The sequence below is a fragment of the Panthera onca genome, chromosome A3, assembly GCF_046562875.1.
Source record: "Panthera onca isolate mPanOnc1 chromosome A3, mPanOnc1 haplotype 2, whole genome shotgun sequence".
In the NCBI taxonomy this organism is placed as follows: domain Eukaryota; kingdom Metazoa; phylum Chordata; class Mammalia; order Carnivora; family Felidae; genus Panthera; species Panthera onca.
Genome location: NC_138341.1, coordinates 54,370,700 through 54,388,262, shown reverse-complemented (window position 1 = coordinate 54,388,262; position 17,563 = coordinate 54,370,700). Strand labels below are relative to the sequence as shown.

The window sequence follows — 17,563 nt, the reverse complement described above, 5'->3', positions numbered from 1 at the left end:
GTCTCTCTCTCTCTCTCTCTCTCTCTCTCAAAAATAAATAATAAACATTAAAATTTTTTTTATTTAAAAAAAATTTTTTTAACATTTATTTATTTTTGAGACAGAGAGAGACAGAGCATGAACAGGGGAGGGGAAGAGAGAGAGGGAGACACAGAATCTGAAACAGGCTCCAGGCTCCGAGCTGTCAGCACAGAGCCCGACGTGGGGCTTGAACTCGCGGACCGTGAGATCATGACCTGAGCAGACATCGGACGCTTAACCTACCAAGCCACCCAGGCGCCCCTAAAAAAAATTTTTTTTAAAGATGAGGAAGGGCTTGCAGTTTTTCATTTATGTCTTGGTGGGAATAAGTTTAACTGATGGTTATTTCTTCTAGCAAGTAAGTGGGACTTGTAAGTAAAGCCTTACTTGTCATTCTGAAGTTCCACTGACTGGGATTTGAATCACAACTTTCCTATTAACTCGCTTTGTGATCTTGGATCAGCTCAGTAACCTCTCTGACCCTTACTTCATCTCTCCATTGGGGAAAACAACAGTCTGCCCTTCACAGAGTTTTTATGAAGATTTAACATGATAGTGTATTTAGGGCATTTAGCACAGAGCCTGGCACCTCATAACTGCTCAATAAATGGTACTAATATATTTTGTATTTTATTTTTACTGTTTTGGGATGAAGGTGATTTGGGCATATCAAATAATAGTGTAGAGAGGTATTTAGAAGAGGCAGACACCTCTGAAATTATACTTTCCTTTTCTTCTGCCAGGCAGTGCTCTTTCTTGTTTAAAAATAATACAGCTTTTGGGGTGCCTGGGTGGCTCAGTTGGTTAAGTGTCTGACCTCAGCTCAGGTCATGATGTTGTGGTCTGTGTGTTCGAGCCCCGCACTGGGCTCTGGGCTGACAGCTTGGAGTCTGGAGCCTGCTTCAGATTCTGTCTCCCTCTCTCTCTGCCCCTCCCCTGCTTATGCTCTGTCTCTCTCTCTCTTTCTCTCAAAAATAAATAAACATTAAAAAAAATTTAAAAAAATAATACAACTTTTTATTCTAATGCCATCACTCATGCAAAGTAGGCCAGCTGCACAATCTCAGGGTCATTTTTTTTTCTGAGGCCATTGATATTATTTAAAGATGATGATGATCATGTAGGTGGGAGTTATTTTTAAGTAATAAAATTAGAGAAGTGTAGAAAAATGCAGAATTCCCTTTTATAGATATTTTTTTCTTTTTCTTTTCCTCCTTCTCCCTCTTCCTCCACCCCATCCTCCACTTCTACTCTTCCTCTTCTGTCTTATTCCTCCTCCTCCTCTTTTTCTTCTTCTTTTTCTTCTACTCTTTTTCTCACTCAGTCTTAGACATTTTTATTTCTAGACTCTCAAGAAACATTTAGTCTTTCAGGCTCCTGAGCTGATGAGAGTTTGTTAAGACTGTCAAAAGTTCGGAAATAACAGAAGTAAAACCAATAAATCACCAAAGTAGTAATTAGTACAAGTTTACTGTGTACACACCAGAAAGACAGTTTGCAAACTGAAAGTACTGAAACCAAAACGTGGAATGAAGCTCAGGGATATATTGTTGTAAAGCAACTTTTTAAGTGAGAAAGCAGTGACTGTTTATTCTTCACAGTGATTACTTACAATGTTAGAATTTCCTTAAATGATAGAGAATTGGTCAGTGATTACAGCTCAAGTTTTGCTTATGATTTCCAGAGGCATAAGCAAGAAATGATCCAGGTCAAGTTTGTCTTGCAAAGTCAGTGAAATGGAACCTTGTTTGTATGACTAAATGGGTTTTATTTGCTCATGGAATTTTCAAGGCTGATCTCTGTTTGTTTTTGATTTTAATAGATTCTTTGATGCCAATCCTGTCCCTTTACACTCTGTTCCAAAGACACGTATGTTTACCCAGCTAGCATCAGACACGCTGCTATCATGGCCAGTGAGAAATTCTGACAAGCTAACCCTACAAATAAGCTGTGTCCCTTTGTGTAGTCACTTAGACTTCCAAAGCATTGGTTTCCTCATCTACAAAAGAGAAGTGACAAGTCTTGCCATGCTTCTGATACGGAGCTGTTGTGGGAATCTAATGAGATAGCGCATGTGACCGTGCCCTGTAAGTGGTAGAGCACAGAGCAAACACATGCTGGAAGTGACTTGTGTTTCTGACAACATATGCGCATAGAAGAGGCCACATGTCCTTCGCGCCCTCAATCTCTGCCATGGATCCATGATCCTCCTCCCCCCTTCCAGGGGCCGTTGAGCTGATGGGTCCCGACCACCTCAGCTTTAACTCACTTCTGAGATGAATTACCATTTTGTCACTTACTAGCTCTGTGACACTGGGCAAATGTCATAGAACCTTTCTGATTCCCAGTTTCCTCACCTGTAAACGTGCGTAACGATACCTTGCTGGGAGGATTGTTGCAAAGACTAAATGAATAATACATTCAAGGTGCTTAACAAAGGGGCAGACACTTGGGATGTGCTGCTCAGCAGCTCTTGCTGCTACTAAGTACCCCCATCTTCTTGAATGGTTACCTGTGGTTCAGCCCCCAGTGGACTCTCTGGCAGCCGGGCAGGTAGAATGGTATGCCACACTACCTCTGTATACTATCTCTGCAAGGCCTACTAGTCTCTGCCCTGCTTACAAAGATCAGATGTCTGGTTTGGCCAGGAAGTCAGGTGGTTGGAAAAGTACGAGGAGACAGGTGTCAGTGATGACACCCTTTCCCCTCATTCTTCTGTCGAGATTTGTTCTTTTCTCTCTAGGCACCTAGCTTACTCTCAGATAGCTGTCACTTAACTTGACAGAGACCTGAATAGCAGAAGGGCCCCATTCAAAACTGGGATGCTAGCTTTTCATGTTCCTTTCCACCTATCTCCCTCACCTATCCCGTCGTTATCCTATCTGTCCTTCAGCTTAATTTTAGTTTATAGGTGACCAAATTGCTGCTTATCTTAAGGAGCTAACTTTTGCTCTTTCAGGGTTGCATGTATTTACCAGGAAGTACGATCAAGGAGATCGCCACAAACCCAGAAGAAGCGGGGAAGTTTGTCTTTGAAGTCATTCCAGGTAGGCAACCAAAGTGGGGATACAGGTACATTATATTCCCATCTTACTTCTGGATCCTAGAAGTCAAGGCTGAGTCTGTCAACTAGCTAACCAACCAACCTAGTAAGAATGCATAGTTATTCTGTATATAGTTAATGAACCTATACTAGTTCATTAGCCTGCAGGCAAACTAAGTGGGCACATACTTGTAAGCCTTTCGTCAGTGCACGCTTGCAGCCAGGTGTTCCCTAGGCCCTGGGACACTGCTCGGAAAAGTACATCATTCCCGCTCACTGAAAGGAGCTCGGTTTTGAAGCTGAGTGAGACACTAAAATTAATAGTTAAAATATGGGGCCCCTGGGTGGCTCAGTCGGTAAGCGCCCGTTTGGCTCAGGTCATGATCTCATGGTCTGTGGGTTCGAGCCCTGCCTCGGTCTCTGTGATGTCAGCTCAGAACCTGGAGCCTGCTTCGGATTCTGTGTCTCCCTCTCTCTCTCCCCCTCCCCTCCTCGCGCTGTCTCTGTTTCTGTCTCAGAAATAAACGTTAGGAAAAAAAAAGAATCAGAGATTTAAAAAAATAGTTAAAATATAAATTGAGTGATGTGAAACTGTCATTTTGGTAGGTCAAAAATGGTCTACAGTCAGTAGTCACATATGGTTCAACATGACCTAATAAGAAATGACAGCCCCAAATTACTGAGCACTTAATACATGTCAGGTGCTGAAATTCACCTATTGTGCGTGTTAGCAGCGCACTAGAGGGTGCTTTTTCCCAGGCTAGAGTTACCTTCCTCAAATACCTCTGGGGCAAGGGGAGGCTGTCTTTGTCTCAAGGGGAATCCATGTTTGTGTGAGCCTAGCATGCAACTCTTCCTCTGAGGAGGAGGAGAGATGGATAAACCGTCAGATAAAAAAACAAAGGAGTGCAGTTTGGAAAGGAGACCACCTGGGAAGAGCTGAACTTAAAAAAACAACTTGTTTTTCTTTGTTTTCTATAGTAATAGCCAGTTTTAGGATTGATTTCTACATTATAATTTCCTCTAGTTATCCCCCAAATACCAAACATTTACATGGCACTAACTCTGTATCAGTCACTATACCAAGTGTACCAAATATATTTCTGCTTCCCCCTGTCTCTTGCTCCTTTGCCGGCCCCAGCCCCACCGGGAACTCCAGAACTGCTGGTCTGGCTATGCAGCCAGGCTGACACAGCAGGGGAGGCTACGAGTCCCCTGAGTGGGCTCTCCTTCCCTTAACTGCCTCCTTACCACTCACACAAGGCAGCCGTGTGCATAAGAAATGACAAGGAAGCCAACATAGCAATGAGTTGAGAGTGCCTGGTCTGTAGCCATGCCACCCAGCTCCAAATCCTGGCCCTGCCACTTTCTATTTGTGTAACTGTGATCAAGTTATTTAATTTCTTCCTGCCTCTGTTTCTGTATCTGTGAAATGGGGACAATGATGATGACAGTGAGGGCTGATGAAAAGTATATTTGGCACGCTGAGTATAGTGACTAATAGTGCCTTATAAATGTTTGTTATTTGAGAGATAACTAAAGGAAATTATAAGGTAGAAATCAATCCTAAAATTGGCTATTACTATAGAAAACAAAGAAAAACAATTTTTTTTAAGTTCAGCTCTTCCTAGTTGGCCTCCTTCCCAATGGGCACTCCTTTGCTTTTTTATTGCATTGTATTGTATTGTATTGTATTGTATTGTATTGTATGTATGTATTTATTTATTTATTGTCAAGTTAGCTAACATACAGAGTATACAGTGTGCTCTTGGTTTTGGGAGTAGATTCCTGTAATTCATCGCTTACGTACAACACCCAGTGCTCATCCCAACAAGTGGTCTCCTCAACGCCCATCACTCATTTCCCCCTCCACTGCCCCCCCATCCCATCAACCTTCAGTTTGTTCTTCTCATTCAAGAGTCTCTTATGGTTTGCCTGCCTCACTGTTTGAAACTATTTTTTCCCCTTCCCTTCCCCCATGGTCCTGTGTAAGTTTCTCAAGTTCTAAAACATATGAGTGAAAACATATGATAACTGTCTTCCTCTGATTGACTTATTTCACTTAGCATAAGACCCTCCAGTTCCATCCACATTGCTGCAAATGGCAGGATTTCATTCTTTCTCATTGCCAAGTAGTATTCCATTGTATATATAAACCACTTTTCTTTTGCTTTTTAAAAAAAATTTTTATTACATTTATTTGTTTTTGAGAGACAGAGTGAGACAAAGTGAGAGTGGGGGAGGGGCAGAGAGAGAGGAAGACACAGAACCCGAAGCAGGCTCCAGGCTCTGAGCTGTCAGCACAGAGACTGACACAGGGCTCGAACCCACAAACTGTGAGATCATGACCTGAGCTGAAGTCGGATGCCTAACTGACTGAGCCACCCAGGCACCCTTCTCTTTTGCTTTTTTTTATCTGAAGGTCTTCCCATCTCTCTTCCTCCTCAAAGGAAGAGTTTATTTTTTTTTTCAATCTCTCCTCTCTGAGAAACCCCGCTTCTTTTCCCACAGGTTTCTTCTAGTCCTAGGGCCCCTTTCCCAGAACAATGCGTGGGATGCAACCATCCATGGTAACATGTGTCCCAGAGCCTGAATTTTCTGTCAAGGGTAGCCCTACCAAGAGCTCTGGCTGCAAATTCGTGGTGGGCTTTGCACCAAAAGCCCAAAACCCTTGAAGATTGCTGTGCTAGGGTGGGAAGATCTAGCTTTTCATTATCAATTACACTTGCTGTGGTCTCCTGATATACATGCATCTGCACGTACACACATCTCATCAGAACAAACAATTCTAAGGCAATAATAAGGTAGGGAACCATTTTCCGGAAGGAGCCATGATTCTCAAGTCTTCACCCAACTTAAAGTGAGGCACCTTTTGTATTATGATGAAGAGAATGTTTAGTTCTTCTTTTTGTCCTGCTCTTATGCAGGATGATTTCAGGGGCCAGTGCTGGCATAGGAAATGGCCTTCCTACTCAGGGCCCTCTCTCTGTGATCACCAGTGTTAGTTGCACAAAGGCCATGGAGAAGACTTTCACTGTATTCATGCTATGGTTTTTTTGTTTGGGGAAGGCAAAAACTTAGGACAAGCTTCCCTCTCCCTACTTACCTCTAGCAGAATAAACTGTTCTCCTTCCACCCAAAGGAAGTCATCAGGGATAGAGAGAGTTATTCCTTCTGTTGCATTTAATTCTTATACTGCCTTGTGGGTTGTTACAACAAGTGTATTGAGTACCTGCTATGAAACGGGCACTATTGTAGGAATTGGAGAATCCAGAAGAGAAGAAAACAGCCTACATGCAGATTACAGTCTGATGGGGAAGACTGACAACAAACCAAATAAATGAGTAAATGGAATAGTTTTTATGATGGAATAGCACAATGGAAAAAATTAAAGGAAAGAAAAAGAAAAAATTCTGATTGAGGTGGGGATGGTTGTGGTTCACTTATCATTTTGAACAGAGCAGGTACTCCAATGTGCCCAACATTAATTGTTCTGTAGGGCAACACGAGATTTTTGAATTCTCTTTGGTTTTGATCTCTTGAGCCTATCTAATATCATGGAGCTTCACCTTTTTTCACCCTTTGGGATCAGAATCCATCCTGTTATCAGGTCATCGGCTTTTTTGACCAGAAAGGTCAGTCCATATAAGCCCTGGCCATTCAGGAGCATCCTGAGAGCTGGATGTATCTCAATGAAGTAGAGACAAAACTAATGACAAAACTAAAAGATCTCTCAGGAATCAAGGTAAACTGAAAAGGCATGTTTTTGATAACACAATAGAGGGGAGAATAGGTATTATGGTGGAGAAGAGTACCAGATAAATTTTGGCCAAGGTCAAATTGAAAGCAGTAAGAGCTAGTGGCAATTATTGGGAGAAAGCCCAGGGGCCTTGACTTGAGTTTGGTGGTAACTTACTGGGTTCCAATGGGCAGGTCTCTTTGCATCTCTGGACTTGAGTTCCATTAGCTGTAGAGTTGAAATGATACTAGAGCCCATTCTATTTCAAAGGGATATTGTGATTCTTACTGGATTCTTTACTTTTGCTCTGAACACTTTTTACTTCTCATTTTACTTCTGGAAACACCTAGCTCACAGGAATAGTCGGGGCCTCATGGACTGACTGTTCTGGTCAAAAGAGCTGATGACCCAATGATAAGATGGATTCAGAATCAGGTTGTCCCAAAGCATAAAAGAAGGTGGAGCTCAGTGATATTAAGACAGGCTTTGTAAGGAAACCAAAGGGAACTTGAAAGTCTTTTGTTGCCCTGCAAGAATATACAGGTTTGGGCACAACTGGGGTGCCAGGACAGGCTTTTTTTTTTTTTTTTTTTTTTTGAGAGAAATGCCCTGACATTGTGAGAAGAATGGGTTGATGTTTACACAGACACTTTGAAATTTAATAGTATCCTGTAATTGAAAGAGGCTGCTGTTATGTTCTTATCCTTCCCAAGACCTATGTTTGAGGCTTTTCTGCCCCCTCACTTCTCCCTCTCTGTCCCAATTTTTCTTTTTGTCACTTTCCCTTTCTTTCTCTTGGTAGTCTCTCCTTGCTCCACCCCCTTGTCAATTCCACCACCCTTTTATGCATTTGGTAACAAGAACCCAGGAAACATTACATATGTCTGTGAATAATCATGGGTTTAAATTGAAAATTGTAAGGAAAGTCTTAATAAAATTCATTTGTCCATCAACTATCTATGGAGAATCTACCATGTGCAACGCCTTGTGTAGGCAGGAGAGTAGAAATTCTGGATAGGAAGCACTGATTTTGTGAGGAAGACACACATGTGCTCATTGTCTCTCCTTTCTGAGTTGCTGTTACCCTCCCCATCACAACAGCTGAGCTTATGAGTAGCTTAGGAAAATGTCTGTGATGGTGTGAAGGACTAAAGTCCATCTCATACAGGCTGAGCCTGTCTCCTCTAACTGACATTGCCCTTTGAACTTCCTCTTCCTTTCTGGGAGGAAATCGCTTCTGTCATCCATAGGAGCAGATCTCAGCCCAAGGCATCCCAGTTGCAAACCACTGGTGCTCAATAGTTTATCTATAGAATTAGAGTTTCAGGTGCATAGCTCTTCAGTTCCCTTGAGGATAAGTAGACAATGCTTTGTGTTGTTTGACTGGTTGTTTAATTGAACCAAGGAAGCAGCTGAAGTTTGGCTTCCCTTCACTTTCCTTGTCCTGGCCTCTTACCACTTGAAGACCTTCATTAGTGTTACTTCTTCCTCCAGCCTCATGGGACCAGAGTCGCACTGGACAGGACTCCTATGTCCTCATGGCCAGCTCTCAGGCGGAGATGGAGGAGTGGGTTAAATTCCTTAAGAGAGTCGCTGGCACGCCCTCTGGAGGTAAGGACCCTGCAGGCTTGCCTGGGCAGGTGTCTGTGACATCTCAAAGATGGGGAGACCACCAGAGGACAACTCTGAGGCCACACTCATTGCCAAGCATCTAGCTTCCCACCCTCTGTGACCTCAGAGAGCCAACTCTAGATTAGCTGGACAGACTGCAGCCCTTTGTACCTCATCGGCAAATGTGTGTGATGCCCTGAAGCAGCCTTTTCTCCTCTCTGGGCTGCAGTGTTGTCATTTGTAAAATGGATGGGTTGGACCAGTTGACCCCAGTCCCCAGCAGCACCAACATTCCGCGGCACCATGATTCTGCCTGGTTATGGCCTTGTGGGGCCACAGAGGATGGATGGCAAGAGCTATGCTGAAAGCTAAGAGGAGATGATCAACACGGGACAGTTGAGTGGCTGGCCAGAGTAAGGGCGCTCAGACTGGGAGAGGTTCAGGAGATGCGTCCGGACTCTCAGGTTCTCGGTGAATTCAGGGTGAGCACTTTTCTGGGTTCCATAACTCAGGTGTTTGAGTTTTCTGGGAAACCTGGTGTTGGGTCTGCACTAGAGGAAAAACCGCTGTGAAAAAAAAAATCTGCAATTAACAAACAAGTGAATCCACTATGTGTTTTTTCCTTTTATAAAAATATGAAGAACTGATACGGGTGATCTCCACTGACCACTTTCCTTCAACTTTTTAGGAATGCACTTATTTGTGTCAGCTCCAGGATAACTGTATATAATTGTTTATCGACTGTGCTGACTGTTATTCTGGAAATCATGGCAGTGGCGGGGGGAGGGGCTCTTACAGCTCAAATATTAAATATTTATTGGATTGCCCAATGGTTTCTTTAAAAAAATTATGAGCACCGTAACAATTTTGTGGAAATCTGAAAAAATATGGGAAAACAGTCACCCCTACAGCCAGCAGAGGAATTTTTACGTTTTCTATCCAGTTGGTATTCATATATACATTTCTGTTTTTCCCTCAGAATGACAAGCATGGAATATATACAATTTAATACCTTTTATTTTATAGCTAAAGGGGTTTTCCCATGTTGTTAGATACTCTTAATTAACTCATTCCAGGGATTATTTGGTTACAAAAAATAGAAATTTCATCCAATGATGTTAGGCAACAAAGAAGGATTTACTGGGTAGGTACAGTAGCTACTCAAAGAAACCAAGGGAGAAGTGGTAAGAGGGCTCAAGAGATTAGGGCCCAAGAACTGAACCATCAGCCCAGAACTTACCCTGTCAGTTTCTCTGGGGCCAATCAGCTTCGCATTCTGCTTTTCTCTGCCTGCCTGTTTTTGCGTCCTTAGCAGCGTTCTGGAACTTACTCCTGGCCCAATCCAGCTGTGCCAGCCCCAGCTTTCCTGTATCTCTCTCTTGAGCACAGCAGAGGCCGAGCTCAGCCTCCACCACCCCATTCCATACTCCTGAGAAGGAGGATCCATCTGGATAGCTGGGGGCAGGAGAGCACTTTAAGACTCAGGAGCTGGGGCAGGGAGGTGGTCCTGTAGCTGGTGATCTGCCCTGCTGGGCCTGGGAGAGAAGTTACTGATAGGACACCCAAACTCAAGAGTGCTTGCCATAGCCATCGTGAGCAACCACATCGTATTACAAAAAGAATAGCCTCCTTTCAGTAACCATTTCCCAGTTCCCAAATACGGTGTTTTTTTACTGTGCTAATCAGTCCAAGATGAGGTTTTCATTTATGAAAGCTCTCTTGTATACCATTCAGCCTGGATAATCTTAGCTGTGACCCTCCTTATTGCCCCAGATTGTAAGACTGTGAGCCCCATCGACGTTTCCTGCTTTCTTCAGTCCAGTGCTTTAGGCAGCCTGCATTGACAAGGGTAGTGGACATTGCCTAATTATGCACTTATTCTGAGTCAAAATGCTGTCTCTGTACTATAGCAGTCTCTGTGCCTTATATGGTGCTGGGCTCAGCCTTACCATGATGAGCTTCTGTACTGAGTCCTAATCTACATGGGGATTTCTTCCTTACCCCACCTCAAAAGGCCACCACTTGAGAAGCAAGTCAAGCATAAATCCTGCAGTCAGGGGAAAGTCCAAGGGACGAGAAATAAGAGCACAGCGTATTTACTTATTCAGAGAACAGGATTTGTCTCTGACGTGGCAATTCGGATGTTTCTGAAGCCTCTCATGGAATCTGAATGCTAGATCTCAGGATGAGAAGGCATTTTAAGACTGAGGCCACGAGGCAAGCCAGACATTTGCTCTTCCTGTTTGTAAGTCAGGAAACTAGTGTCCTGAGAAAATAGATGATTAGTCCAAGGAGCCCAGCTGCCGAGGAGCGGGGCTGAGTCTCCTACCTCTGTAGGCAGCTCTTATCACAGGCTGGTCCCACTTGTAAAGTGCCTCTGATCTGCGGTCCACTAGGTCTGCAGGGCATGCCCCCTGAAATATTGGGAAGTCACTGAGATGTGTTGCTGCTGCCTCTTTCCAGCCCTTCCTGAAGCTTTCTATGGCTTTCCCCACCCAGAACCTGCTCCCTTCTTACCATCTCCACTACCACCATCCTGGTTGACGTACCATTCTGTCTCGTCTGAATAACAGCAATGGTCCTCCAACTTCTTTTGCTCTTCCCCAAATACCCTAGGCATGTTCCTGCTTCAGGCACATTGCGGTTTGCTCTGTCTAGAATCCTCTTTCCCTAAGTAGCTGTGTGGTTTGGTACCTTGCTTTTTACAAGTCTTTGCTCAAACATTACCTCAGTGAACCTTCCCCCAATCATCCCATTTGACATCGAACCCCTTCCTTGCCCTACCCCCAGCCCTTACTATCTCTCTTTCCTGCTTAATTTTTCTCCTTAGTACTACCCTCTTATAATATGCTAAATATTTCACTCATTTGTTCATAGTTGGCCTCCCCTGGCTAGGAGGAAATCTTCAATCTACTTTGTAGGAATTTTTTTCTCTGTTTCATTCAGTGCGGTATCCCAGAATCTAAACAGTGCCTGGCACAGTAGATGTGAAGGAACGGCCTTCTCTTCCCATGCTGGTACTATGTTCTACTCCCATTGGCTCTCTTCTTTGCTAAATGACCATGTGGGAAATTATTTGGTCAATGGGTTGCTGCCTCTAGAATGATCTCCTCCGAGTGTGGTAATGGTGAGCTTTGGTGAAACTCTTCATGGTTTGTAGACCCCTTAGAGAATCTGATAAAAGTTATGGAAACTCTCCCTGGAAAAATGTTCAGACAGAATAATTTTGTGTTCAACTGCATTTGACTGCAGATGCCTGTAGTCCATTTGTATGACCTGGATAATGGGTCCAAACTGTTCTAGAAGTCACTCTAGTAACAATTTTGCAGAGCTAAGACCCTTTTTGCCCCAGTCTCTTTCTGGCTCCCTTTCTCCCTTGACAAGAGAAATGGCCCACATAGTTCCCACGGCACATCCAACTTTTCCCCCTTGGCTCCTCCTGTCTCATAGCTGGCTCTGAACATTCCTCTCACTTTGTCCCATTCTGTGACCAATTCTAGTGTATTTCTCCACACGTCCCAGAAATTCTTGGACACCAGCTGGATGTCCTACAATTTAACTAAACTCTGACGCTATCTACCTAGAGATAACATCAGATTCCACATCCTAAGGGCTCAGTCCTGCAGGACGTGTCCCCTTCCACGCATTTCAGGTGCCAAATTCAAGTCCAGATGGTCACTTGTACTTCTGACCCAAAGCTGTAGATTGGAGGTTCCAATGATCCCCTCTTTGGGGTCAATTAATTTGCTAGAGGGGCTCACAGAATTGAGGAAACCAGTTTACTTATTAGGTCATCAGTTTATGATAAAAGGATATAACTCAGAACAGCCACATGGAGATGTGCAGTGAAGGCTGTCTGCAGGAGTACCACTCTTCTCCAAATCTCCACATAGCATCAACCCAGAAATTCTCCAAACCCCATCCTTTTGGGTTTTTATGGAGGCTTTACTGCATCTGTATGATTGATTAAATCATGGGCCATTAGTGATTGAACTCAATCTCCAGCACCTCACCCCTCCCTGGAGATCAGGGGGTGGGACTGAATGTTCTAACCTAGGAATCACTAAGTTGGTTCCACTAGTCAATTAGTCCCTTATCTTAGGTGCTTTTCAAAACTCACCTCATTAATGTAATAAAAGATACCTTTATCTCTCTCATCACAGGAAATTCCAAGAGTTTTAGTTAGGAGTTCTGTGCCAGGAAATGGGTGAAAGACCAAAAATACATTTCTTATTATAAATCACCATGGAAAGCACCACCTTGGTGTACCTTGCTTTTCCAGCCTTTTCCTTTGTAGCCAGCCAGTTTATCTCTTTTTCCCCCCACTATTCTTTCCAAAGGACCTGACTGGAAAAGTTAGATTAATTTTTTCCCATAAGTTCTGGATGTAATTCCAAGTTTTCCTGATTTAAGTAGAAGAAAGGGAAGAGAGGTGATCACATCTGGACTTCTAGTGACTTGTCCCCTGGCTCACAGCTTCCCCCTTTTCTATAAACCACCTCCTCCCTGAGTAGGAGGGCTCTGTCCTTCCAGGATCCCCACACTGAAACCAGGTGTCTGTCCCACTCCCAGGGAGCAGGCAGGCCATATTGCAAACTGCTGTTTAGTGGGAACCTGCTTTGCTCTCTTGCTCTGGAGGCTGGCCTCTCCGTCTTTTTCTCAGGCTACTGCTAGGTATATAAGCACTGCACTGAATTGTGCCTAGCTATTCTCTGACCAACCCGGTTGTAAGACCTGGGGCAAGTCCCATGTTTTAAGCATCTTTGTGTGTTTGCCAACACTAAGCATAGAGTATATAAACATTGTGCTTTTACATGCCGTGGGTTCCTTTCCTTCTTCTCATTTCTTAAGTTGTCTGCATCCTTCAGAGCATGATTTCACAATCTACAGCAGGGTTTAGCCTGTGGGAGTGTGGTATCTCTGTGATTCATTGTTTTTCCAGGTATTCTGATTCTTTTTCTTTTAGCTAGAGCTAAACTGGTAGTTACCAAGGATGATTTTTACTTATTTTTGGTAATCCCCCTCTCCCCAGATCCTAACACAAGACACAAGCCAGTTATTTATTTATCCATTTATTCAACAAATATTTATTGAGCATGTGTCTTGTGCCAAGCACTGTGCTAGCCCTGGGGGTACAACAGTGAGAAAAAGACTAAGTCCCCTCTCTCGAGGAGCTCACAGTCTAATAGAAGACACAGAAATGAATCAACCCCCAAACCATAATGTTACAACTGTGAAAAGTACCATGAAGGAAGAACATATAATGCACAGTGGGGGGAAAATGTCTTTGTCAAGAAGTTCAGGGAAGCTTCCCTGAACTAGTGATGATTAAGCTTAAATCTGAAGGGTCAGTGGAGGCTAAGTAGACAGAGGAGGGGAAAGAGGAACAATATATTCCTCAGTCAGAGGAATTGCATATACCAAGGTCCTGTGACAGAAAGGAGAACAGACTCTAGAGTAAGAGGAAGGTGAAAACAGTGAATATAGCTTGCTAACGATGTTGGTCTTCATCCTAAGGTGGCTTAGATGAGGGTGGTGGTGGTGAAGATGGAGAGAAGTGAGCAGGTTTGTACAATGTTTCAGAGGTGACATTGCCATGACATGGGAGTGAATTTGACATGGAAGGTGAATGTGGTGTCAGTCAAGTCCTTTGTTCCCAGCCTATGGGTGAATGGAGGGATGAACATTTGGCTGGCAGCATCCTGGCATTACTCCTCCTGGCAACCCTTCCCTGCCCCCGCCTGTCCCTTCATGATGCTAAGAGTCCATTTCAAGTCTCCTGGGTATGTCTGGCAGGGTTGCTGCACTATTTGCTAAAATCTCCTCAACGAGAGGGGGACAATCATCTCAGTTTGCCCAACAACCCACCTCCAAGATCATTCTTTCTGAAGGCTTGACTAAGCACATGCAACTCTGAAAGCACATGCACTCAGAGAAGAGTGGGCTGGCTTCATCAACACTAAGTGAAATCCTGTGTTCCTGCCAGACACTTTGATATATGGAGCAATGCTGGTAAGGGCTTGTGTGGGGGATTTTTTTTTTTTTTTAACCCACCTACACGGTGTCCCTTGAATGGCAGTTGACAATTAGCTGCTAAGTAAAAGGAGGCACTTATTTTTATTGCGGGCCCTGACAGCTTTATGTTCACTCTTTAAAAGCCAAGACTCATGTGTATAAAGGTGAGTGGGGAGGGGAAGTGGTGTGGGAAGGAGGAAGGGAGGGCCAGGGGCAGGTGCCGACAGATCCCATGATTTCCTGGAGTCAGAACCTGAGCAGTATTTACAAGCATGTGCTGATCTGGAAGCGAGAGAAGATGGTTCTTCCAGGTTGGAGAGGAGGGAAGGCGTGAGGCTGGCTCTGCAGAGACTGTGATTCCTTGGCCCCCACCATGCCTCATATTCTTAGGATGCCGCGGTGGGACTCGGGCTGTGGCTTTTCTGCCCTGGCCCTGCTCTTTTGCTGGAATTTCAGGAAGAAAACACCCAAGCACCGAAAGAAAGGTATTTCGTCCCTATTTTGTGATTCAATTTTTCCACCAAAAGAAACTTGCCCAGCTCCCCTTCCCTCTCCTGCAGAGATGGGGATGGTCCTGGAACTGAGCCCCTGGGAGGCAGGTATCAGTTCTGGGCCAGTGGGAAAGGGGGGCAGGGGTGGGGCGGGCCCTTCTGGGCACCTGGGCTGGACCAGAGGCAGGGTAGGGGGAGGAGCTCTTGTCCTGAAACTAGGAGCATCTGTGTGATCAGAAAGGGAGGATGAGGTTAGAAAGGAGGTGACAGCTAATCCTTCCACTTTCGCTTCCCTAAAGCAGTTCAGTGTCCTGGGGCTGCCTAGCAAATCTGAGGAGGGGGCTTAGAAGTAAAGGGTGGAGGATGCCCATGAGCAGAGATTAGGCAGCCCCCTATGCCTTTCTTCTTCCCCTTGAGACGTAGTGATGTCTGAAGTTTCACCTAAACAGTTGTATTCCACTGGCTTTAAACAAGAGAAATTAAAGTGTTGAATTTAGAATCACAAGGCAAATATGACAGTGGACAAATTCCTAACCTAAGTCTCAATTTATCAGTCTGCAAAATGGAACAATAATATCTATTTTGTGGGGCTCTTCTGAGGACTAAACAAGAGCACACATGAAAACTTTTAGGGCACATAAAATTAGTGTAATTAATCAAATGTATTAATAATTATTACATTATATATTATAATTAATCAATTAAGATTTGTACCTATGAAGGTGGCAATGCCTCTATTAATAGTGACTGGTCCAGAGTGAGGAGGTGTTCTGAGTAAATGACTTGCTGGCCAAGGGCAGGAAGAGCAGGGGCACCAGTTCCCTGAAGGAGTGGGTGCAGCCTGGGAGGCATGGCGCCGATGATGGGGGAGCCTGGGGTGGAGAATGGTCTCCAAAGACCTCCCACACCACTGTCTGCTGTCTTCCTCCTTCCCTAGTTCCCTTGGGGTCTAAGCCTTTTCATGTCCACCCAGGATCAGAAGGGGTGATCAGGACTGAGAAGTCAGAGGTACGTGCAACTCAGGATTGGGTCTTTGGAGTTCCAGGGAGGTACTCCAAACTCCTCATATGTGATCTGAGATGGAGATTGACAAAGCCTGATTGAGACAAACTAAAGAAAATCAGGATGCTCTTTCTCTCCTGTTGGTCCTGCTGTCTCTGCAGCCCATAGCGCCCATTTCTTGTTGGAGGGAATAGCTCTGACTAATTTCCAGGCTGGAGGTATGCAGTTTGGTGTCTTCATTGTATGGGTAACATGAAAGCAGTGGGTGTGCTAAAGAGCACGTGAGAATGGGGGAAGGAAGTTCCGGGACACTCCAATGTTTAGAGGTCAGGGAGAAAAGGAAGAATCATATGAGGAGACTGAGGAAGCATGGCCCATGAGACAAATTGAGAACCAAGTGGGAGTGCCAAAAGCCATGTGAAAAGTGTCTCAAGAAGGGGTGATTTTCTGTGTCACATGGTGCTGATAGAGCAGTTCTGAGGAAGACTGAGAATTTGAGTCCTAGATTTTAAAAACATAAAGGCCACTGATCTCCTTGACCAGAGCAAGTTTGGAGAAGTGCTGATCAGAGTACTTTCAGGAGAGAAGGGGCGGAGGACAAGAGGAATGGCAGACAGCCGATGACAGCTCTTCGAGGACTGGCCCATCATGTGCCAGGCTCTGTGCCAGGACATAAAAATAGATGGTGAACCAGACAGGCTGTCTGCCTTTGAGGAGCTCATAGTCCAGTGGAAGAGAGACATGTTTAAAACTAAGCTACATGAGAAGTAGCTCTATGTGCACAGAAGAGAGAGGGATCGGTTCCCTCTGAGGAGAAGACAGTTGGAAATTCTGCTGCAGGAAGATCAGGTTTCAAGGTGAGGAGAAGGAAGGGTATTAGCTCCAGAGTTTGCAAAAGCAAAGACCTTTCTTCATTCCTTCTATAATAATCTCCAGCTACCCAAGAGGCAGGTACTCAGTCTGTATTTGCCGAATGATTTTGTGAATTCCAGTGGAAGGAATTTGCAAGAAACAGACTTGCAAAAGCAACCATCACAATAATTTTGACAGTAGCAGCGAGGACAGAGAAGAGATGGTTTAATTTAGAAAGTGCTGATCTGGGGCACCTGGGTGTCTCAGTCTTTTGAGACTTTGGCTCAGGTCATGATCTCACAGTTCGTGAGTTCGAGCCCTGCAAAGGGCTCACTGCTGTCAGTCCAGAGCCCGCTTTGGATCCTCTGTCCCCCTCTCTCTTTACCCCTCCCCTGCTCATGCTCTTTCTCAAAAATAAATAAAACATAAAAAAAGAAAAGAAAATGCTAATCTGTTTGGAGGGAAAAAGAGGATATTGCAGATAATCCCGACACTCACACTTTTGCAGATGGGGTTTGTCAAGTGCAGGTACCTTGTGTTAATGGTTTTGTATTATCCATGACTAGGAAAGTGCCTGATGCTTGAGTGCTTGACTGACTGAATGCTATTGCCTGGGAAGAAGGCTCCAGGAGAAGCAGTAATTTGGGAGTGTTGGGGGTGGGACAAGAGTGAGACTGGAGAAGACACTGGGAGAACTGCCATTAGATGTTGAATGAGGAAGGATAGATAAATAGATAGATGATAGATAGATAGATAGATAGGTAGATAGAAGATAGGTAGGTCTGGCCC

The 17,563-nt window shown here is 44.3% G+C and overlaps 1 protein-coding gene across 5 annotated transcripts in view; it reads left to right on the top strand.

Moving 5' to 3' along the window:
• Window positions 1-17,563, top strand: part of ARHGAP25 (Rho GTPase activating protein 25) — a 98,792-nt gene that overhangs the window by 48,324 nt on the left and 32,905 nt on the right. For 2 of the 5 annotated variants that reach the window (XM_060659536.3, XM_060659545.3), the window contains 2 exons: window positions 2,981-3,068; window positions 8,298-8,414. In XM_060659536.3, the coding sequence (XP_060515519.1) occupies window positions 2,981-3,068; window positions 8,298-8,414 (205 nt within the window). Of the gene's footprint in view, window positions 1-2,980; window positions 3,069-8,297; window positions 8,415-8,681; window positions 14,915-17,563 lie in introns of those variants that run through there. The other 3 variants (XM_060659570.3, XM_060659554.3, XM_060659564.3) reach the window with 3 other exon arrangements.